This window comes from Aspergillus clavatus, genomic scaffold (assembly GCF_000002715.2).
Source record: "Aspergillus clavatus NRRL 1 1099423829805 genomic scaffold, whole genome shotgun sequence".
NCBI classification, from domain to species: Eukaryota; Fungi; Ascomycota; class Eurotiomycetes; order Eurotiales; family Aspergillaceae; genus Aspergillus; species Aspergillus clavatus.
In genome coordinates, this window is record NW_001517094.1 from 1,277,166 (window position 1) to 1,300,237 (window position 23,072).

Sequence of the window (23,072 nt, forward strand, 5' to 3'; positions counted from 1 at the left end):
ATTCATATCTACCTGAGCCGGCGGACTTACTAAGATTGGACTTAGTTTCTCATTCCTTTGCCCCTCTACTGTGGCACGCTGGGGCATATCGACAGCAAGGACTGAAGACCTGATCCCAGATTGATCTGATAGAACTTCTGGCTTGTTCCTCACACTCGTTTTCTCTTATAACGCCATTACTATACCTCTACGGCACCGCTGCGACGTCTACCTAAAGAGTTGGGCAGTGTTCTTTGTTTGGGGATAACGACAGGAGTCTGCTCTTCTTGTCTCTGGGATTCGCCCATCACCCACTTCAGGCCGACTATGGCTGCTATCGGCGATGGTAGGACTACAGCGGATCTAGATGAGACTACATTGAATCTGTCCGGGGGTCCGCGCCCAAGGCGACATGATGATGATGATGAAGGGTCCGACAACTTCGGGGATGACGATGGCGATAGTGTCACCAGTGCTGCTGTGACTGGACATAGGAAGAATGAGGGCCACGCTGAGGAGGAAAAAGAGCTCCCCCCACATGCATGCGCGTAAGTACAGGGAATCTGGAAAGCTGGTCGCATCGTAGCCCTTTGCTAATGTTCGATTCATCTCGCTAGGTATTGTGGCATTCATAATCCAAGCAGTGTTGTCAAATGCCTTGCTTGTAGCAAATGGTTCTGCAGCGCTCGCGGCAACACATCCTCTTCGCACATTGTCAATCATCTTGTCCGAGCTCGGCACAAGGAAGTCCAGTTACATCCCGGCTCGTCGTTAGGAGACACTATCCTAGAGTGTTACAACTGTGGAACAAAGAATGTGTTCTTGCTTGGGTTTATCCCGGCGAAGTCTGATACTGTTGTGGTTTTACTTTGCCGACAACCCTGTGCTGCGATGCCGTCGTCTAAAGATATGAACTGGGACACATCGCGCTGGCAGCCACTGATTGAAGATCGCTCGTTTCTCCCATGGCTTGTCGCTGCTCCATCGGACCAAGAACAGCTCAGAGCACGTCACCTTAGCCCGCAATTGATCGCGAAATTGGAGGAGATGTGGAAAGAGAACTCGCAGGCTACGTTTGCGGACCTCGAGAAAGCTACGGCAGTTGACGACGAGCCCGCCCCGGTGCTCTTGCGCTATGATGACGCCTTCCAGTATCAGAATATCTTTGGCCCGTTAGTCAAGATTGAAGCCGACTACGACCGCAAGCTGAAGGAATCCCAATCTCAAGATGGTCTTATCGTCCGCTGGGATTTGGGGTTGAACAACAAACACCTTGCCAGCTTTATTCTGCCAAAGCTTGAACTTGGGGACGTGAAGTTGGCTGTTGGAGATGAAATGCGCTTAAAATACAGCGGCGAATTGCGACCCAAGTGGGAAGGAGTAGGCTATGTCATCAAGATTCCAAACAATCAATCCGACGAGGTGACTATCGAGTTGCGCGCAAAAGGCGACCACAAGTCTGTCCCCACAGAGTGTACCCACAACTTCACTGCGGATTATGTATGGAAATCCACCTCGTTCGATCGTATGCAGCTCGCTATGAAGACCTTTGCGGTCGATGAGATGAGCGTCTCGGGCTACATCTTCCATCGCCTTCTAGGTCACGAAGTCGCTGCTGCGCCGATGAAGACTCAATTACCAAAGAAGTTTAGTGTTCCTGGCCTTCCGGAGCTCAATGGGAGCCAGATCAATGCGGTCAAGAGTGTGCTACAGCGGCCAATGAGTCTGATTCAAGGTCCTCCGGGTACCGGAAAGACTGTTACCTCTGCTACTATCATCTATCATCTTGCCAAGATCAATGGAGGCCAAGTCTTGGTCTGTGCCCCTTCGAACGTTGCGGTCGACCAACTGTGCGAGCGAATTCACCGGACTGGTCTCAAGACTGTGCGTGTAACTGCGAAATCTCGTGAAGATGTTGAGTCTCCAGTGGGATTCCTCTCCTTACATGAGCAAGTCCGCTTGAATGACAGCAACATCGAACTCATCAAGCTGAACCAACTCAAGGCCGAATTGGGGGAGTTGTCGAGTCAAGACGAGAAGCGGCTGAAACAACTCACTCGTTCAGCTGAGCGCGAAATCTTGAACAATGCCGACGTTATCTGCTGCACTTGCGTTGGTGCTGGCGACCCCCGGCTTTCCAAACTCAAATTCCGCACTGTCTTGATCGATGAATCGACGCAGTCTGCAGAGCCCGAGTGTATGATCCCCTTGGTTCTCGGCTGCAAGCAAGTTGTTCTCGTTGGTGATCACCAGCAACTTGGACCAGTCATCATGAACAAGAAAGCTGCCAAAGCTGGTCTCAACCAGTCTCTCTTTGAACGGCTTGTTATTCTTGGATGTTCTCCGATTCGGCTGAACGTTCAGTACCGGATGCACCCATGTTTGTCGCAGTTCCCGTCGAACATGTTCTATGAAGGATCATTGCAGAACGGTGTTTCCGCCATTGATCGTCTTCGTCGCGACGTTGACTTCCCCTGGCCCGTTGTTGACAGTCCTATGATGTTTTGGTCCAACCTTGGCAACGAAGAAATTTCCGCCTCGGGAACATCGTATCTCAATCGGACGGAAGCCACAAACGTGGAGAAGATTGTGACCCGCTTTTTCAAGGCAGGGGTGCACCCACAGGATATTGGTATCATCACGCCTTATGAGGGTCAGCGTAGCTACATTGTCAGTTCTATGCAGGCCAATGGCACCTTCAAGAAAGAGCACTACAAGGAGATTGAGGTAGCGTCGGTTGATGCTTTCCAGGGTCGGGAGAAGGACTTTATCATTCTCTCTTGTGTGCGTTCCAATGACCATCAAGGCATCGGTTTCTTGAGCGACCCACGTCGTTTGAACGTTGCACTTACCCGAGCAAAGTATGGTCTCGTGATTCTCGGAAACCCCAAGGTCTTGTCCAAGCACCCTCTCTGGAACTGCCTCTTACAACACTTCAAAGAGCAACACTGTCTCGTTGAAGGGCCACTTTCCAACCTCCAAGAGTCTCTCATTCAGTTCAGTCGTCCTAAGCAGGCATACCGAGGGCCCCAACGATTCCAGATGGCTTACAACCATGCATCAAATGTCACCAGTGGTATGATGAATGGTAGGAACGGACACCGGAACGAGTTTCACGACTCAGGCTCCGTTGTTGGGTATATTCCTGACGATGTTTCTTCTGTGCACTCTTCCGCCTTGGGTGGCGTGAGTGTTCCTTCAGGTTATCCGCCTATGTTCCAGAACTTTACTGATTCCTGGCCTGCCCTTTCTGGAGCGCGACGAGCGAATGGCGCCAGGGGTAAGGGAGCTCCCAGTGTTGCCGGGGAGTCCGTGGCAGCTACTGAGTCCGATGTCACAAGCAGCGTCATTGATGGGAGAAGTGTTGATCAAGGCGGTGTTAGCCTTGCTGGATTGAGCATCCACGATATGAGCAGACAGCCGAGTCTCAGTCAGTCCGATCGTTTGAAGCGTTACGTGGAGTCAGGGGGGCGTGAGCCATATAGGGCTGGTGTGCCCGACAACAGTAGTATTTTCGGCGGTAGCTCTGCTAGTATCCGTGTGACTCGCGGTGTCCCTGGACTTATCCACGATGATGACGATACACGCAGCGTGTCTACTGCCTTCGCAAGCCAGGTCGGAGGCAACTACGACTGATTTGTCGATGCTGTTCCCTGTGCCATGCAGGTGGCTTTAGAAGCATGCAGTGACTCAAAGACGTGGTAGATGACCACTATCTTTGTGAAGTTCTCCCAAGCAGGGCTCATGTCCTGGGGGATCGATCTCGGGTCACTTGTGTGGTTGGACATGACGAACCGACTGTGCCTTGACGGGGCTCATTGAGACAGGCACTAAGTCAGATTTGGACCGGTCTTTACTTCCATATGTCTATCTGCGATCCACCGTTGCCACTTCCTGTTGGTCAAGGTGTCTGCATGTGTGTTGGAAGAGTTGCCATTTTAATCTTCTAAGAAAGCTCGATAAACAGTGAGAAAAGGGAGATTAGCTAGCAGTGAGTGCCGAGTCACTAAAAGGCAAGGATACGCTGGGCATCTCAGTCATGGATACACAGGTCTACCCTCGCCTCTTCCTGGCTTGCACGTATGCTCAACACCTGGCTAATTAGAGGCTGCCGACGAGTTCTTCTCCGTTGTGATGATTGGACGAGATCGCGCTCAAGACGAAGTTGCTATGAGTGGTTTTTACCTTTTCTGATTATTCGCTCTTGCCACTATTTGCCTTATTTCTTTCTACTTCACTCAACTTTGTGGCATTGCCAGAGCGATACGAGATTTTTCAAGTACGTTCTGTCGCCAGAAGGGCGAGACAAGGGTCATCTTGATTGCTATTCAAGATCGCCTTGTTATTCTACGTGCCCTGTCCAGTGTCTACTATGGAACTCGCCAGCCATGTCTACAAAGCTGAGCTCTTGATTTTACCCAACCAAATTCAACTACTGTCACTCGTTACTACACTGCCTCGCTTTTGCCATTAATCGTAAAATCAGTAATTCATTTTTGTGTAGAGGTCGTACCAGTTACAAGCGTTATGTGGTGCATGCACAGCACCACCACTACCACTAGCCATGCTAAATATAAATAGAGTTATTCACACTAACCAGATGGCAATGCTTCTCGGGACAGGCATCCATGAATCGTGCAGCTTTAGCAGTACACAAGGTTTGACATATCGGTTCATGGCTTCTCATTGAACGATTCGATATATTCCGGGTTTGGCTTGATTCGGCTGCGCCTGGGGGTGTACATCATGCTACAGACTAAGCCACAGTTCCTGCGTAACGAAACCACAACTGCAGCTCACCGAATGCTCCGAGATTGCCATCGTTTCCAGAGTCTGCTCGCTCTGTGTATAGGCTCTGGATGCATTTGCGAATTCTAACCGGTTTGCGCTAAAGACTCTATGAATCCCGTTATTTCATGCTTAATGACCACCCTGTAGACATGAAATGAACATTCAAATTCGACCTTTGCACAGCATAACTAGAGAGATCAATGATATATGAATGAATGTCTGACCGCCCATCCTCCGCCTAGGCAAGGATTACCTGGCTCCAAGTTGATAGCTCGAATATCAGCGAGTGATGGGAGTGCGCGTGCCCGTCACTCTTCGGAAAAGGTAGTCTCAGAGAAGTTTTCCATTGGATTCAAAATAGATTATTAGGCTGAGGCCGAAGGCAGGCGATGACAGCCGCAAGGTATGACTAATGACTATAGACGTAGATGGAGCGTGTGTCATGAAGAGAGCTGAACTTGGCAGTTGGCACAAATGCCTTGACCAGTTCAGGTATTACTCGAAGCGTCTCGCTCTCGCAGTTGTCCCGGCTAGGTTCCCGGCTCACTCGACGACCAATTTTGTGTAGGTGAGCAAGGAATTCTCTGGCAACGTCTATCCCACGATCTTGGTTGATACCGTGAGCCACCATCACAAAACCCAGTCTTCTCAGAGACATCTTTGTCCAAAGATATGGACGGATGCTGAACGATATAACATCTGGGATATACCATAAAGACCTGCGTTTCACTAAACGTCGTGGTAGTCACTATCAAGTAGCCTCAGGCACAGATTAGCTGAGTTGTTGTCGGTTGATATCTTGTTGCTTCAGCCCATTTGCATGTTCATGTTTCTTCCATACATTAAGGCATCAGTATTGAATATGCTTGCTTGATTTCTCTTTGCTTGATTCTAGCACCACCATCAGCCTCTACTTAATGATCCATTCAGAATATGTCTCATACTGTTTTGGTCCTGTGCCTGCAGATAAAAGGTGAGCTATTTATTACTTGTCCTGGGACTACCGTGTATTTGAAGAGGCTGAGTGGGTGCCCTAGAAGGAAGAGGGCATTCAGTTCAAAAAGTCCTTTATCTTCCATGTCTGCTTGCTCCATGTAGATACGCCGAGGCTCTGGAGTCTGCAGGATTCTACTCCAGATGCCTTGAGGATCCGCATTGGGGTGATGCAACTACAGTGCTGCGCCACTGCTTAGGATTGCTAGCTATTCTTATCCATGCGGGCGATCTAAAATCTCGATGAGCATGTTCTACGGCTTCTAGAAAGAGGAACGAAGATGCCTGTTCAGGGCTGTCGATCTCCATTCGTCGTATTCGGAAATGCGCCGAAAAAAGTCTCGGCTTCGCTACATGGCTGTTGAAGGAAGAGCTTACCAGCCCCAAGCTGACGATGTCTTCACAGCATACAGAAGTGATCTTCGATGTCTTTGATGGTTGTCACTGGCGATATTCCGTGAAAGGCCTTCTGTGACAGGGCGAACAGAAAGCTCACGAGTAATACCGAGGGCTCATGAGGAACGAGGGATGGTAATGGGCCACTGATTAAGCAGTTCTTGAAATTTTAGAGAAGATTCCCTCGATGAAAAAACCACTACCTTCCGTTGATTCCGATTTTCATATTCCTTGATCTTCAAAGCGCACGTCTGAGCCTGTCATTTTTATCGCCCAGTTTGGGCTACAAAGACCCCATCACAGCGTCCCAATGGTACGTATGACTTGGGTACCTCACGTATACTTCATGCTGGGATTGACGTGGTCTGGCAGAGATCCATCTGGTTTAGCCAGGCAACCAGTCAAGTGAATGCAAGAGCTGCAGGATCTTCGTGGGTGCAGCGGTCAGATTATGGTTGATCGAAGCATGTTTGGAAGAAGTGCTCGACGCTATGGGTAAATTGAGATTGTTGGTGCCCCAGGCAGAAACAATGCTGTCAGGGCGGTGAAGAGAGATCGACAACGGTGGCTGAGCAATGAACCAGGTCTGCTGCGCCACTCATCATTGGCTTCTGAAGTTCTGAATTCTACTTGTGGCGGCATCTCGTTATTATTGCCTCCATCTCGACCTTCGATCTTAGCTGTTGAGCTACGCAGAGTAGACTAGCATGAGTCTCGTTACTCGCATTCATAAGTCATTAAATAATACAATAGCTATCTAAGGCTTATCCGGCTGCCTGATGACTCACTAACTATATTATAACCCGAGTACTCATACTGTGTCACTGTCCCATCTGGATATCGCCTTTCCATTTCGGGTCTTGACTGGCTACATGGATGAGCACTTCTAAAGCGACATACATCATACCACGTGTGCAGCAAAATCAACGCGAAAATCAGGTCTCGGTGTGTGAATCATAGAAATCGAATATATTACCTTTGCCAACAGGTATCAATTATCAACAGCATTCCTTCCTTATTTCTTCCACATAGTTTGCATTTGTTTGCTTGCGAACACCCAGTCACATGATTGCTGAGTGGCGGCTCGCCAAAATCGATTAGTCATTCGCTAGTTAGTGGATGCCTTGCTACCTGAACGCCTGAAAAAATCGGCACCCCGTCTTCCACGTAAGGAACCAACATCGCAAGTAGGAGCGCCACTGGATCAGGTCACTAACGATTTATATCAGCACGATTACCTTTGAACTCGAATCTTCTATTTTCATTTTATTCTTAGAAAGTATCCGTCATCAGTCATCTCTCACCACTTTCGTTTTCTCCCGAATCCACGTCCAAACAGGCCCCCAATCTCGATTGAGCGGCGGGGTGTACTTGCGATATGGGTGACGGCTCCGATTATCCCAGCCCACGAAGTGAAGGTCCCGGTGGGCCTACAGCTGTCCTCGTCCCTGCTTCAGAGTCTTTGTCGCCAGCTTCCAAGATGAACGATCAGATGCCAACTGCCTTCATGGATGGCGCCCGTCCGCGACTGTCAGTAAGAAGAGCGCGGGATCCGCCTAAGAATACCGCAGGGCAGATCTATTGTGATCACCCTGAATGTCAGCAGTCACCACCAACATTCCGTCGCCCTTGTGAATGGAAGTAAGTTGAATTTCGTTACTCTTCTCTACAGCTCCAGAAAGCTAACGCGACATCATCGATAGCAAACACATGGATAAACATGACCGCCCCTACAAGTGTCTAGAGCCTGGATGTGATAAGATCCAAGGATTTACTTACTCGGGCGGTCTTCTCAGACATCAGCGCGAGGTTCATAAGAAGAATATCAACGCGAAGAAACCTCTGATGTGCCCTTACACCGACTGCAACCGCAGCACAGGGAATGGGTTCACGCGCCAAGAGAACTTGAAGGAACATCTCCGCCGTCGGCACATGCACACCGAGACTGGCCCATCTTCAGATTTACCTCTGGTTGCAACGCCTGAGCTGGATGGCAACCACGGCCTCTCGATTCCTCTGCCCGCCAAGCGGAAGCGTGACTCGCTCGAGGACGATGGATCCATTGCGCTCCCAGCAGACGAAGAGAACGAAGTTGACCTGCGCAATGAACTTAAGAGACTACGACGTGAGGTGCAAGAGAAGGATCGGCGACTAGAGGAGTTAGAAAGAATCGTTGCTGGTTTGCAGCAGGCCATCCCTCAGCCGACCCTCGCTCAGACAGCCGTGTCGCACGGCTAAGGGGGCTGACCCGAATGCTTCGTACTTTTCGGAACCGCCTTCCGCGTTTATGATCTTTTCTTCTTTCCTGTTTGCATTTGCGGGCGTTTTCAATACGATGCACGGGCCTCAGTCTGCGCTTCGGTTTCAATGGGAGGTTTACGTCGGTCAGTCCACCTGACAACGTATCGGTCACCACACACACACACACACACACCTGTGAGGAACATGGCGTTATACTCGAGGTTAATCATACAAACAAGGCGGTGTTCTAATGGTTGTTTACCTTTCTTTGTTGAGTTCCTGAATTATACCCAGGCGTTTTCTCTGACATGTCTGCTTGCCATCCTCTCCAGTCTTCTCTCTACACATTTCTGGACAGCTTCTTTGCCTTGCTCTCCTATTCTGTATGCTATTGATTTGAGTTTCTTCGGGGCTTACCATATTCATAACTCTGCTTTGATATCATATTAGGAAAGAAATCCGCCATGGCAATCTGACTAAGAACGTTTCAAAAAAAATGGCCTGTCACGCTCGTTGCCTGATCCTGTAGGTCCTGATTTTCCTTGAGTTGCCCGGTCTTCCACCCTAGAAAACCTTTCACATAAGTTTTAAGATATTGATCGTCCCTGCCGCATCATCCGATGGAAGCCTAGCCATTCCCCAACATACATCACCAGTAGAGCAGGACTGCCGTTGGACTGTTCCGTCGTATTAGTTAGTCAATCCACATCCCTAGCTTTCCTAGTCAATCCGTAGTAACATACGACTGGGTAGATGATAACAAGTGATACACGAACTATCCGAAGAATGACTCTTTTACGGTGTGGTCTGACTCAATCCGGCGTCTCTTCCTGCTCATAGGCCCTCATTCTAACTATGACTCGAGCTTGCTGCCAGCTACTCGCATCCTCTGTCTGCCTGATCTAGTCCTACTATTGCTATCGTGTGTCATGTGAGACAGGTGGGGAGGGGCGTAGGGCCTTAGGCATCCATCCCTTGTTGTATTCTTAGTCCCAATTCGGGATGTCTCTGATCAAAGTTCTAGACAACATTCAGATTACATCTGCTTAGGGCTTCAAGAGTCATCTCCGTGTTAGAGAGAGGCTGTGGGGTCATGGTAAGTCAAAGTCTGGTTCAATCAGAGCTGTCTGATGATCTTGGCAGCCATCCTAACTATTTGCCATATATTGATTTGAAATCACGCTGATATTCGGAGTAGTACAGATTCTATCCTCTTGGAAACGCAGTCTTAGAGGACATGTCCTCCTCTGCAAATCTGGGAATGGAATAGTGACTCCATCGCCAGGCAGCTGAGACGGGCGTGTCGCTTCTCGGTGCCCGACTCTGTAGGTCTGCAACATACACGACGAGGATAGTAATCCTTGCTTTGCAAGAACATGATATACCCCGGTAGCGCTGACATTCTCAATGGCTATGCCTGACGCCTCCCTTGTGATGTTGCCCTGCTGCGAGCTTAAGTCCTTCTATCTACTCGGACTTAAAGTATGCAAGCGAGCTGAAAAGCCCGACTTATCTATGCTTGAAGACTTGGACTAACGACATTCAGTCAAGTATCTTCAAAGTCGTACAGGATTATCATTGCAGTTTTATGCCTCCAAATTATGAGCACAAATGACTAATCCGAAGCCTAATCCCGGGCTGAGTCATCCAAGCGACCCAGTAAGGCTGCCAGGCAGCGACTGCTCTATTTGGCCTTATTGCCTGCCCTGGCAGAGTTAATGTGTTTTGGCCTGCTAATCTAAATTCGCTCACACTGCCTTATGAAAATGCCGGGGGAAGGCAAGATCTGTGGCGTTGATGTGAATTTAAGTTGGTTTAGATTGCTTGCACACCTTCACACACTTCTACCTTGCTGTGCGGCTTCAATTTTCAATCCTCCTATTGCTTGCGTTGAAATATCTATGCTCATCAATGGGATTTCCTGATCCTGTATAGACATTACATTAAAGAAGAGAGATAATCAACCATCATCACACCCCAGGCAAAACATCATTCATCCCTCGTGAAGTCTCTTTTTTCAGACCTGAGAACATATCAACGCAACAATGTATCCAGTTCGGTGCAATGAAGCACCAATGTCGGAGCAGGTCGGTTCGCATTATGTTAGAACTCATGATTACGTCGCTGGGTCTAACAAAACTCGTCTGTCTGGGCCTGCACCTTCATACTACGATGATGACAACCTTTCGCTTCAGGAAGTTATCAGACCCAGCTCGCATGATTTCCAAGAAGGCGACTTTGTACCTCCCGGGTTCTTTCAGGTGGTGAATCTGGAGAACTTTGTTTATCGGGTACGCTTGTCTGATTGGGATTATACATGGCGCAGACAGGCACAGGCAATCCTACCGTTTCTCTATCTGGGTCCGGTCTCCTGCCTTAAAGACAAAGTTTGGCTCGCCAGTGAAGGGTTTACTCTGCTATTGGCAATTCGTAACACACGCTCCGCGCAGGCGCGCTTGGTCTCCGGCGAGAAAATAGGAGCAGAGATGGGCATTGAAGCAGACTCAGTCGACGTCATGGATAACCAAGAACTCATATCCGCCTTTTCTCAGATTATAAGACGCATCAACGAGCATCTAATCTCAACTGAAGCTGCTGGAGGGACTAGCACGGCTGCAGGCAAGAAGGTTCTTGTCTTCTGTGAGTCTGGCAATGAGCGTTCAGCCACAGTTGTCATTGCGTATATTATGGTAATGCTCAATCTGAACATATCGCTCGCATTGCACCTGGTCCAGCAGCGAAGGTTCTGCATTTGCATCGAAGAGCCGTTGAGACAGTTACTTGCATCTTTCCAATCTATTCTTCAAGCCAAACGGGACGTTCAGAGGGCTAAACAGGCTATGTCAAATTCGAACTTAGCCGCTCCCCAAATGACGGTCTCCAGAAAAAGAAGTATCGCTGATCGCCTTGATAATGAAGCTATGAGGACACATGATGATACGATGGGAATGGATGTGGACATAAGTATGGACATAAACAGTGATTCACTCAGCGATAGGAGGCCACTTGCTCCATTTCAGGATCGCTAGAAACGTGGGGTCTATCGATCTACGACAGTGAATGTTGTATCAAAGGCTCGGCGGTGGTTCTTGTTTTCTTTCTATTTCTGGTGTCCTCTTACTCTGTTTCCTAATCTGGAGATACCCCAACATTGTGCGCTTTAGCCCCTTCAACATACAGTGAGCCTTTTCTGTTTCTCTAAATATCCTTCTTTCTTGCTTATTTTGCTATCGCCTTGTTACAAAGACATCATCATTGTTCTACATCAAGATAGATTCTCCTTCTTTCATTATCTTTGCCGCTCTTAAGTTGCTCGTCTGGGGCCCTTCAACTGGTCTTCCAACAGCTTTCTCTTCCTGAGCCCAGAAATTACTGTTTTCAACTTTCTCTCGAAGAGAGACACATGGCGTTCTAGCGTACATCTCATTGGTATGCTTGAACTCTGCTACGCATCATGATCAAGTCTTTTAACTTGTCACTGCGCGTCTAGTGTCGAGCAGCGACATCTTCATCTCTATCAACAATCCAAAAGCCAATATGAAACTTCGCGAGAGTATTCGACGGCCAGAGCGCTTCGATCGTGAACAACTAAACACACCATTACAGAAGCCTTTGCGTGAGCCCAGAAGTTGGAGAACGTCTCGTTACATCGATTATGATCCGAACCTACCCCCAGCAGTGTTCCCTACTCTTGAGAGACCTTACAACACTCATTTGGGTGATGATGAACCACAGCCAGCAGGCCTTGAAAGGAGTGATGAGCCCGAAAAGGTGCAGTGGGATGGCGATTCAGATGACCTTGACGGCGGTAATGACCAAGCTAAAGAAACGTGGGAGATGCTCGAAGATGTTCCAATAGATTTTCTTGAGGACCTCATCGTGAGCAATGGGGATTTGAACTCTGTCTATGTCAGAAACATGACCAAGATGGCAACGGCAGGACGAAAGCCAGCCAGCCTCGTGGAAATGGAGGACAGCGAGCCCGATGAAACGATGGCCGATGTTGGTATGCAGGGAACAGAGGTATTGTCACCCATGCTATATCAATATTTTCTCGACTAACTTCTATTCAGCCTGCTAGCATCACCCACGATCCTGAATGGCGTGACCTTTCTCCGAGGATGCAGGTAGAGATTGCCGGGAATATGAGCCAACATTGTAACTGGTCTGCAGTCTATAGTAGGCTGGGTCTATCTGCAAGAGAACGAGAGGAGCTTCAAGGATACGTGAAGCATCGTGACGCTCAAATTGAGCTGGAGAACGTGGAGCTGCACGCAATGCGGGCGATACAGCTCAGAGCACTCCTACGGGTGGACAATAGCTCTGAGAGACGCAATAGGATACCCCACAATCTGGTCTTTCGGAAGATTTCACGGCAGAAAACTCGCAGGCTCATAGATCATTTGCACACTGACTACTTCTTGTGTGGCGCTAGAGAGATTCTCAACGCTAGGAGATTTTTGGAAAGACGAGGGCTGGATCGACGGTATGCTGGGGAGTGGAGTAGCAGCATATTGACCATGCAAAGCATTCAGGACAAATCTAAGCTATGCAATTTGAGGGTCGGCAATCGTGCAGCTGTTTCTGCGCCGGCGGCTTCGACAAGGCGCCGTCAGATCCTCACCCCTGATCGTGTGCTTCGATCTGCTAATCATAGGAGATTAGCGTCGACTCTTTCTCCCCAGAAGATGAAACATGGGCCCGAGATTCCTTATTCCAATGGCCTGGAGCAGATCCCATCGCAGAATCAGGAAAGGAATGCATCTGCACGTACGCTTTTTTGTCCCCAACCAGGTAGCAGGCAACTGATCGTTCGGTTGAAAATTGGCAGGCTACGAGCTGCCCTTTTCCGACAATGGGAGTATTTTGCCCATCCACAAAGATTGATGAGATGCTTTCCCCCGCTTGATGTCTTCTTCTTGTCTTCGAATCAGCCTGAACGAGTTGATGATAGCACAACTACGACAGTGAATCTGACGACAACTCCAGGTCAATCAGCTCTAGACAGTTTTACTCAATCACTGCGCGGCGCTACTAATAGAAACCGGGCCTCAAATCCGATTGAGCTCGACCAAACGTCTCTGCTTGCATCTTGGATCAGTTACCGACAAAGGCTGGAGCAGGCCGGGTTTGAATCATCGTCCAGCGACACTGAAGAAGGGTCTGATGTGGACATGGTGGACGACGGTGGCTCAAGGGATATCGTTGCCAAACTTAGAACTCATAACGCTTATGCCACTCCATCACAGTCAACAACGCCCAGCAAATTCATGTCACCCCACAGATGTGAAAACTTCTACATGGAAGAGGAGAATATGGTGCCTTTCAGCGAAACAAAAACTCCACGAGCTGTTTCTGTCTTCGAGAGTCCTGGGAGCAATATCTGGGAAGCCTTCTCAGACCCGGAAGGCAATTGTTCACCAATGACCCTGATGAGCGCGGTGACCACGATTGTGGAAATGTTCAAGGACGAGCCTATTGAGCAGGTTGATGATGAATGGGAAGAAGAAGCTGGAGAAGGGGATGAGGATGAGATGGTGCTGGTCCCAGCTTCCGGACTGATGGCATCCCCAAATTAGATCTTTCGAAGTATTCACAGTCTGTCATCTTTCAGTAGAAAAGCACATCTACCAAAATCATTGTACTTAAAGGAATTTGAGCCTGTTTTTCTTGCTGATATGTGTTCCTGGTGTAGTCCCTGGCAGAACGCTATCTGCAGAGATAAACATAATTACAGGAGGCGTCACTGTAGCCATATCCATAGATGATTCGTCCTCCTAAAATGCATATATTGAACAAATGACGATTCATGGGAACTTTCGCCATGCTACATCATGTCAATAATAAAAATAACTACGGAGTACAGATAGAAGTGATCGATCGATCGACGATCTGCATTTTGCCGGTTCGTCAGAATCAATCAAAAACTGGTCTGTGCGCAGACGCGAAAACCCGCGTTTCCTACAGTCGCGCCGGGAAGAACAAAGGGACGAGGAGCGATGGCGTCAGGCCGTTTGATAACACTTGCCTCTGTGGGTTTCTCGCAGAAAGTTGATTTTCTATCGCATCATCTATCTCTTTGCCCTGCGGCTTTGATGATAGCTGGTTAGGACATAAGAGAAGCCCAAAGAAACAGAAGACCCCAGACGGAAACAAACTGCTAGGATATCAAGAACTACCACCAGCGCCACAGCTATCCCGTGAATGGGACTGGCGCAGAGGACGTTATTTTGAGAAGCGCCTCAATTTTCAAAATTTTTCAAGACCGGAGGAAAGCAAGGATATGTCCAATCCAGCAACGCCTGTTACGACCGTCGATACCTCCGGAAGTAGCCCCCAGCGACCGGATTCCACACAGCCCTCTTCATCTACGACAGGCCAGGAAATGAAGGAAGCAGCGGGTGAGCTTGAACAGAGCGGCTCGATGGCGGTGGATAGGAATGGGAATGCGGAATCTGTGGAGGACGTCGAGGAGATGGATGCGCGGTCGAAGGCGTTGATGCATCTTCTGAACACGAGCGAGGTGTGTTCTTGTTTAATTGCTTGAATGTGTACCTGCTTGGTGCTTGTATATCGACTTGGTGCTATGAGAAAGCTAATAGTGTCTCATTGTTAGGTCTTCGTGGCTATCATGGCAGACAAGATGAAGAAACAGCAGGAAGAGGCCAGGCTTGCAGCGGCGAGGGCACAGCAGACGGTACCGGAGGAGAAAAAGAAGCCAGCCTCCACGGAGCCGGTCCGGCAACGGGAGACGCGCGCAAGAACGAAGCAGACCTCCGCCAACGAGACGGTTCCCCCGAAAAGTGAGCAAGTAGACGAGAAGACAACGACGACGTCGAGAGGAGGCAGGACGAGAAAGGCTACATCGGCCACAAACAGCAATTCCATCTCGAGCTATTTCAAGAAGGTGGATGTGGATACCTCCGAAGATAAACCCACGGTGCAGGAGGCCCTGGAGCATGCCGCGGACGAATATGAGGCCAATCCGAGCGCGCTTGGTGGGCAGGACCTTGTTGCAACACAGCAGCCGAGTCTTGTAACGGGGGGACGCATGAGAAAGTATCAATTGGAAGGGCTGGAATGGCTTAAGACCCTGTGGATGAACGGCCTGTGTGGCATCCTAGCTGATGAGATGGGCTTGGGGAAAACAGTCCAGGCTATTTCTCTGATCGCCTTTTTCAAAGAGCAGAACATATCCGGACCCTTTCTGATTGCAACACCGCTGAGCACAGTGAGTAACTGGGTTGATGAGTTCGCAAGATGGACTCCGAGCATCAAGACGGTCTTGTATCATGGCTCCAAAGACGAGCGGGCCTCGATCCGAAGGAAGTACATGAAACTCAAGGACCAGAAGGAGATGGACTTTCCGGTTGTTTGCACCTCCTACGAGATCTGTATGAATGACCGAAAGTTTCTTGCGCAATATCAATGGCGATATATCGTTGTGGTGAGTATCCACCGCGTTGCAGTCACAAAAAGAATTCTCAGTCCACTAATCAATGAGTAGGATGAGGGTCATCGGCTCAAGAATATGAATTGCAAGCTCATCAAGGAGCTTCTCTCGTATAATTCGGCCAACCGACTTCTAATCACCGGTACACCGCTACAGAATAATATCACTGAACTATGGTCGTTATTGCACTTTCTGCTTCCAGAGATCTTCAACGACCTCAATAGCTTTCAGAGCTGGTTTGATTTCTCCTCGATGCTAGATAGTGGTGGGAAAACGGATGTCATTGAACGTCGGAAGCGCACACTTGTCTCCACCATGCATTCGATTCTGAAGCCTTTCCTCTTGCGACGGGTCAAGACTGATGTGGAAACTGCACTGCCCAAGAAGCGAGAGTACATTCTCTATGCTCCTCTGACGGTGGAGCAAAAAGACCTATACCGTGAGATTCTCAATGGCACAGGACGTCGGTATCTGGAGGATAAGGCCGCGGAGCGACTTATGGCGAAGAATGAGAGGCTATCTCGCTCGACAAGTTTGAAACGCAGTGCTACTAGCAGTGGTTCGTCGACACCAAACAAGAGTCTGAAGTCCAGCCGCGATTCTACCCCTGCCAGTGCTACTGGATCGACTCGCAGACGCAGGGGTCCGCAGAATTATAAAGAGCTGAGTGACCGCGAGTTCAATGCGCAATTACGGCGCATCGAGCAAGGTCTGGAAGAGGACTTAGATATTGAACAGAGTCCCAACGATTCTGAACAAGAGGAGATCGAGCGGGCGAATACAATCAAGCTTGCTAGTACGTGCAATGCTACTCTCATGCTATATGCATTAAAGCCATGCTAACCAAGAGTGCAACAGAGAAAGAGATCGCCCAAAAGAAACTGCAGAATCCCGTCATGCAAGCCCGCCTCGCTTGTAACTCTCCGCATAACTTCTACTGGCCATGGGGCAACGAGCCGGCCGCCATTGACGAAACACTCGTCACAGCCTCCGGAAAGATGCTCCTCCTGGACCGTCTCGTGCCCTGTCTCCTGAAAAAAGGCCACAAGATCCTCATCTTCTCCCAGTTCAAAACTCAACTCGACATTCTCCAAGATTGGGCCACCCAGCTCCGCGGCTGGAACTGCTGCCGCATCGACGGCGCCATCAGCCAGACCGACCGTCAAGCACAAATCAAAGCATTCAACTCTGACTCGCACTTCAAGATTTTCCTTCTCAGCACCCGGGCAGGCGGCCAGGGCATCAACCTCGTGGCCGCAGATACCGTCATCCTATTTGACTCTGACTGGAACCCGCAGCAGGATCTCCAGGCGCAAGACCGTGCACATCGTATCGGCCAGACAAGACCCGTGATTGTCTACCGGCTCGCGACCAAAGGCACGGTCGAGCAGACCCTCCTTGAAAAAGCGGACTCGAAACGCCGGCTCGAGCGCCTGGTCATCCAGAAGGGGAAGTTCAAGAGTCTCCTTGACCAAAGCTCCATGAACCACAGCGATGCGGACGAGCTCAGGAAGGCGCTCGGTGAAGATGAGTTCGAGCGCTTCGAGACCGGTGCTGACCCCAAAGCGCTTCTGTCGCAGAAGGACCTGGACATCCTGACAGATCGCAGCGAGGAGGCGTACGCGCGCGCTGAGAAGGGTCTTGACCAGACCGGGCGGGCGTTCAAGGCTGTGGAGACCAAGCCCGAGGGGAATAGCTTGATGGAGCAGATTACTGGGAAATAGACTTCGATGGTGGCCTTGCCAATGGACTGGTTTGCACTTGTGGCGTTATACGTAAGAGATAGAGCGGGTGCTGGTATGTTTTGATATGGAAATGGCTGGTATATGTACATTATTTTGCTAGACAGCAGCAGGTCCTATCATCCATCTTCCGATGGAAACCTGCCCCATCCTTTAATCAACTGTGTGAGAAATCACAAGATAATCCATTAAGCGCCTAAGCTCCTCGCCAAAAGAATGGCTGTACATCGAATAACAAATCAACACGAGAGAACATATCCCGCCGGCAAACATGCAAGGTAAGAAGGTTGTATTAGGTAGGAGATCGACCAGGCAGAGACAGAATGGAAATCACCGGTGTAGCCGTTCTTCCTCGATCTGCCGTCTGACATCGGCAAGTACATCTTTCCGTTCGGCGAGATGCGCCTTTAATCCTTCGACTTGGTCACCGACAGTCTTGATGTCGTCCCGTAACCGCTCGAGATCTTGACCTTCCTTGGCCCTGCCAGTTCCTTCTCTGAGTTCCCGCAGCTCACGCTCCTTGTACTCCAACAACTGTAAAGCTTCTTTCTTGATCAGGACCCAGTTGGGACGGCCGTCATTTCGGGGTCGGTCTCGACGACCTTCGGAGGCCTTGTTGGCCGCGTCAAGCTTGGCCTCCATCTCTGCCAGCTCGCGTCTCAGGCGCACCTTTTCCCATTCTTCGTCCTGGATAGTGTCGCTGAAGTCCGTGCCCTTGGGTGTGTAGGACCCCTTTCCGCCGACGCCTAGACGACTCAGATACGTGTCTCCGAACTTGGTCTTTCGCCCTGTCAAGGTCTCCGTGCTTCCATCTGCGCCCCACTTCTGTGCAGGGCGAGCGTTGTCGACCTGGTAGTCAATCTTGTTGTTCTCGAAGGACGCGCGAAGGGAGGCGGGGATGGTGCGGGGGATGCGGAAGCCCTCATGTCGATAGTTGAGGATGTGCAGGAACGCAAGGGTGGCGTCTTTATTGATTGCGGGGGATGCAGAAGGGTTGACGAGGTTCCACGCGGAGCGAACGTCAGTGTCAGGAACATCAAGGGAGTCGTACAGCCCCTGAAGCGATTCAACTAAGATCCTGTCAGCTCCGTACATCGGTGATAAAGCAGTGCGCACTGCCAGGCAGTCGGGGGCGTACATGTGACCTCGCCACGGTGGTTGCGGTTGGCGGAGTAGATTTCTTCATACTTGGATTTGTCGGCGGGATTCATGTACCAGTCAAAGCCGTCTTTCAAGCCAGGGGTATCGTCTTCATCTTCTATCCGTTCGAATTGCTCGGGACGCCCGCTCAACGCACGGCCCGCTTGGACGAGATGGGCTTTGGACTCGGGGACAAGCCAGTCGGGCAGTACTCGGGGGACTTCTTGTAGCTCCTGGCGCATGGATCCAAGTAAGCAAGTTATTCGTATACCAATGCGAGAGACAAGTTTCTGGGAGGCGCATGTAACGAAGCGGGAGGGGCCATGACGGGTATTCAGCAGCAGGTCAAACATACCCCATTGACAAGATCAAAAACTAATCGCATAGCAACACAGAACTCCTCAAAATCCAGCTCGCCATCGCCGTCGACGTCGGCCAAATCCCATACTTTCTCGAGTTGTTCGTCGCGGAGCCGACTGTTCCTGAGCACCGAGGCGGCTTGAGAGCTGTTTAGATGGGGCTGGCCATTTGACAATGATGCGAAGATCTCCCAGTACCGCTCAATCTCCCACTGTTCAATCTTCTTGGTCGACATAACTGTGGTAGAGGGTGCTTGCGGTGCTGCTCGGAATTGGATTGGCGATTCAGTGAAGGCTGGGTGTTATCGCTGGTATGGGGTCGCTCGGAGACCTGACTAATGATGATGATGATGGCTCGCCGTTACCCAATTTGGCCATCCCGCAGTGGCTCCGATGGAGGCATCCGGAAAAAAGGTCATTCCGTCAGGGGTAACACAGTCTCATAGAGCATGGTATTGGTATCTGATGTATTATTGATTGGGGTATCGGACAATACCATACATCCACACGAGCTGGTCTCTCTAATCCCCTTGTTCGAAGTTCGAACTGATCCCAGCAGAGCCGTCCTTCTTATCGGGTAGATAAACGATGCTATTCGGAGAAGAGAGTTTTATTGATGTAATAGATGCTCATCGATATTTTATGAGGAGTAGCCTAGTATACAATCTTTCTGATCCTCATCGCTCATTCATACGCTTCTCCCATATGGTCCATCTCTTCGTGTTTAGGAGGTTCGTAGTTGCATTTATATCGAATCCAAGAAGCATGCCCTTCCTTCATTAATGAGTAGGGAGCACTCCTGCCCTTGGACTTGCTCCGTTCCCCTTGAGGACAGGGTGATTCGTCTCAAGTCTTCTTGTCCTTGGACGCAGTAGAACTTTCTGCGGCTTCTGCAGCAGCTTGATTCTGCGTCTTCAAGCTCTCGTCGACCTGATAGATTGCTCGTTCCGCTTCAAGCGCAAGCTCGGGTGCATCGAGGATTGATGCCAATTTCTTAGCATCGGCCATATCAAGCAATAGCCTGTCTTCGTTTTTCTCCACTTCTTCCACCATACTGGAAGCGGCCTTTTCCAAGCCATCGTTTCCCAGAGCACGAGCTACGCGTTTTGCGTAGAGTTGCTCTAGACCTGGGAATGAGACAGGGTTGAGAAGGTCTTTCTTCAAAAGGTATTCTAGATGTTTAGAGCCATTCAATGCTTCGGTGTGTCAGTATTTGGGACGAATGCGATTCTATGGAGGATGAGCTGACCTCGCCAATGCGACCAACCTCGGTACGCAAGATAGAAAAAGGGAATGTTAGGTATTCTTGAGGGAAAGGTTAGCAACCAAGCGATGGGCAATGCATGATCAGGCAGGGATAAATGCATACACTGGAATTAGCGCGACTGGTGCAGTGAAGGGAGTCGCCATCAAGCTCCACCACATCCTCTTACGGTGCAACTCTTGTCGCTCTGTCGCCAGTTTCCAGAGGATGGACCGAAGCTTCTCGGCCTTGATCGCATTACCGGGGAATAAGACATCGACTTTCTTCGTCTCCGACGACTGGTCGAGTCGTCTTTGCGCCTTGAGAGACGGTATGCTTTTCAGCGCCCATTCTTCGAACGGAATCCGCTGCTGGACTCGATTGCCCCATGTCACCAGGTGTTTCTTCCAGCCTTTATCGGCTTCCTCCCATTTTGCCCATACTTCTGCGGCTTTGGTCGTGACGCGATCAATTACCGAGAGCTCCTTAGAAAGATCCTTGCTAAGCGGCCGAGCATAGATCAGCGCCCGTCTGGTCGAGATGGGAACGACGAAAAGCCGCATAGCGATGGGATCACTGAATGCCGAATTCGGTCAAATTATCTCCAACGGACTTCGATGAGTGTGGCTGAGTAGGGATTGGGCGCAGTCAGGGGAGTCAGATCGATTATCGATTGGCTTGACAAAACGATCGATTGAAGGGAGCCTGCGGAGGTAGCATGCCTTTCTCTTGCTTTTTTGTCTTTCTTCTCCTTGTCAGTGCCTCCTCGACGATGCTTTTTAATTCTGCATTCCTGTGGCGAAAAGATGATCGCAGCTGAACGTGGACCCGACCTTGTTAAGCTTGTTGAGAGCTGGTGTGCGTATCCATAATAATACTATTTGCGGGAGACGTCATTCCGCACTCGGTTGCAGACGCAGCCTGGAACTTCGTCGACAATCAACGATAATAAGAATCGTCTCATCGATTATTCGGAACCAACAACAAGCGCCGCCAGTTGTCGGGCTAGGTCCCCCAGCCTCTTTTACTTGGTATTCTTATTATGGGCTCATGACCTTTGGCTATCTAACTTTCGATCTCTCTTTTATTTTATTTTTATTTCCATTTTTTTCTGCTTCTTCGTTTCAACATACTTAAACAACCTAGACGCAGTTTTTCGGTCTTGGTACTGCACCTCCTTTTACACGAGGGTTCCGGAGGCGATGCGGACTGGATCCATCGTCTTCCCGCAACCTCCGAGAGCCCAACCTCACTTGAGACAATCGCTGAAGTGAAGGAAGGGCAATGGCAAAGGATGTGCGCAATTCTGGACAGCAGCCTCTAGAACATGGGCCTGCCCTCGAGCGCAACAGCAATCTTGAGAAATCCAAGCTGGCTTCGGAACAGCCAGCTCCCCATCTCCCGAATGGACTGAAGGTCACCAAGCACACCGAGGAACCTCTTCGCAATGGCACATTAGACGCATCGGCTGGTGCATCGCAAGCTCTAGGAAATTCTACTGCAGAAGATGATTTGACTAGGAAGGTGTTGGGGGACAGTCTGCGAACATTACCCCGTACGTAGACATGAGCGCCCTCGACAATAGCAATTCAAATTGACTAACTCTATTCTGCGCATAGCATGGATACGCTCTCTTGAGTATGCGCACGATGACGCAGAAGCATCCGCTTCAGCTCGACTACTCCCCCCGCAACCCGATGACGCTTTGGTCGCTCAACACAATCACTCTCCTTACACAGCCTCCCGGGCGAACTATAGCTATGTCGGTCGAAGACTAAGCTTCGACGAAGAAACTGGGGTAGATCCACGTCGCGAATCCCGATGGAGGCCCTTCTCCAAGGCAATCGCCTATCCCCTCGAACCCGGACTCGAGGAAAAACAAGTTACGGCGGAATGGTTGAATGAGAATCACGGCAACTACTTACAGCCATGGCGAGGACGGCTGGAGCCAAGCGAAGATACTGAGGATCCGCTGAAAATGAAGCGGCGCAGGGAGATTTGGATCAAGCGCTTCCACACCACTTTATTGAAGAGTCCTATGGTTCCCTTACTATTCCGGCTGACAGTCTGGGTCTTCTCCCTCACTGCTCTTGCCCTGGGAGGATCTATTCAGCATCTGTCAGACAGATACGATCAGCCCCAAGGCCCGTCCGCACTGATGGCAATCATCGTGGACGCTGTCGCCTTGGTCTACCTAGTCTACATCACGTGGGATGAATACACAGCCAAGCCCCTCGGGTTACGCTCGCCATCAGCGAAGGCGCGGTTGATTCTCCTGGACATATTCTTCATAGTGTTCGACTCGGCCAATCTGAGTATCGCATTCGAATCCTTGTCTACGGTCAAAGGCGCCTGCACGAGCGCGGAGATTAATCAGGAGATCTCCGAGAAGAACGATGCGATCTGCAATCGGCAAATAGCTCTTGCCAGTGTTCTGCTCATTGCTCTATTAGCTTGGCTTACCACATTCGTTATAAGTGTTCTCAGGTAAGGAGAGTTTCCCTTCTTCTCCGTATGCATATGCTAACAGACCTTTTCCCATAACAGACTCGTAGAACGAGTTGCCCAATGACTTTTGCTTAATGAATTTTTGCTTCTGTATTCTAGCGTTCGCTTTGCTCAACACCATTTCTTGTGTCTATGTAATAATATGACCACAATTAAACAATCAATGAACCTTTATTATTTATCTAGTCTTGACAGCCAGCTAAAGCAACGAAATGATCTCCCACGCT

General features: G+C 49.8%; 8 protein-coding genes across 8 annotated transcripts, besides 1 other annotated feature; 6 read left to right on the top strand and 2 right to left on the bottom strand.

Moving 5' to 3' along the window:
• Nucleotides 1-306: 306 nt before the first annotated feature.
• ACLA_022410 (putative regulator of nonsense transcripts) lies at nt 307-3,615 on the top strand (the record flags this gene model as incomplete). Its single annotated transcript, XM_001268952.1, has 2 exons — nt 307-527; nt 597-3,615. 2 exons carry the CDS (start codon nt 307-309, stop codon nt 3,613-3,615), a joined length of 3,240 nt encoding a protein of 1,079 aa, XP_001268953.1.
• A 3,922-nt stretch (nt 3,616-7,537) lies between these two features.
• ACLA_022420 (putative C2H2 transcription factor) lies at nt 7,538-8,397 on the top strand (the record flags this gene model as incomplete). Its single annotated transcript, XM_001268953.1, has 2 exons — nt 7,538-7,800; nt 7,863-8,397. 2 exons carry the CDS (start codon nt 7,538-7,540, stop codon nt 8,395-8,397), a joined length of 798 nt encoding a protein of 265 aa, XP_001268954.1.
• Nucleotides 8,398-8,572: 175 nt separating this feature from the next.
• Nucleotides 8,573-8,593: a microsatellite.
• A 1,852-nt stretch (nt 8,594-10,445) lies between these two features.
• ACLA_022430 (dual specificity protein phosphatase family protein) lies at nt 10,446-11,429 on the top strand (the record flags this gene model as incomplete). Its single annotated transcript, XM_001268954.1, has 1 exon — nt 10,446-11,429. One exon carries the CDS (start codon nt 10,446-10,448, stop codon nt 11,427-11,429), a length of 984 nt encoding a protein of 327 aa, XP_001268955.1.
• Nucleotides 11,430-11,937: 508 nt separating this feature from the next.
• On the top strand, nt 11,938-13,979 carry ACLA_022440 (uncharacterized protein; the record flags this gene model as incomplete). The annotated part of the gene is made up of 3 exons (XM_001268955.1): nt 11,938-12,423; nt 12,474-13,170; nt 13,195-13,979. The coding sequence occupies 3 exons, from the start codon at nt 11,938-11,940 to the stop codon at nt 13,977-13,979; spliced, it is 1,968 nt and encodes a 655-aa protein (XP_001268956.1).
• A 704-nt stretch (nt 13,980-14,683) lies between these two features.
• Nucleotides 14,684-17,577, top strand: ACLA_022450 (putative SNF2 family helicase/ATPase PasG; the record flags this gene model as incomplete). The annotated part of the gene is made up of 4 exons (XM_001268956.1): nt 14,684-14,923; nt 15,017-15,847; nt 15,908-16,649; nt 16,712-17,577. The coding sequence occupies 4 exons, from the start codon at nt 14,684-14,686 to the stop codon at nt 17,575-17,577; spliced, it is 2,679 nt and encodes an 892-aa protein (XP_001268957.1).
• A 348-nt stretch (nt 17,578-17,925) lies between these two features.
• On the bottom strand, nt 17,926-19,330 carry end3 (cytoskeletal adaptor protein SagA; the record flags this gene model as incomplete). The annotated part of the gene is made up of 3 exons (XM_001268957.1): nt 17,926-18,665; nt 18,734-18,968; nt 19,091-19,330. The coding sequence occupies 3 exons, from the start codon at nt 19,328-19,330 to the stop codon at nt 17,926-17,928; spliced, it is 1,215 nt and encodes a 404-aa protein (XP_001268958.1).
• A 610-nt stretch (nt 19,331-19,940) lies between these two features.
• ACLA_022470 (mitochondrial K+-H+ exchange-related family protein) lies at nt 19,941-20,900 on the bottom strand (the record flags this gene model as incomplete). The annotated part of the gene is made up of 3 exons (XM_001268958.1): nt 19,941-20,290; nt 20,344-20,399; nt 20,464-20,900. The coding sequence occupies 3 exons, from the start codon at nt 20,898-20,900 to the stop codon at nt 19,941-19,943; spliced, it is 843 nt and encodes a 280-aa protein (XP_001268959.1).
• A 721-nt stretch (nt 20,901-21,621) lies between these two features.
• Nucleotides 21,622-22,909, top strand: ACLA_022480 (phospholipase D regulator; the record flags this gene model as incomplete). Its single annotated transcript, XM_001268959.1, has 3 exons — nt 21,622-21,892; nt 21,957-22,824; nt 22,885-22,909. 3 exons carry the CDS (start codon nt 21,622-21,624, stop codon nt 22,907-22,909), a joined length of 1,164 nt encoding a protein of 387 aa, XP_001268960.1.
• Between the last annotated feature and the right edge of the window lie 163 nt (nt 22,910-23,072).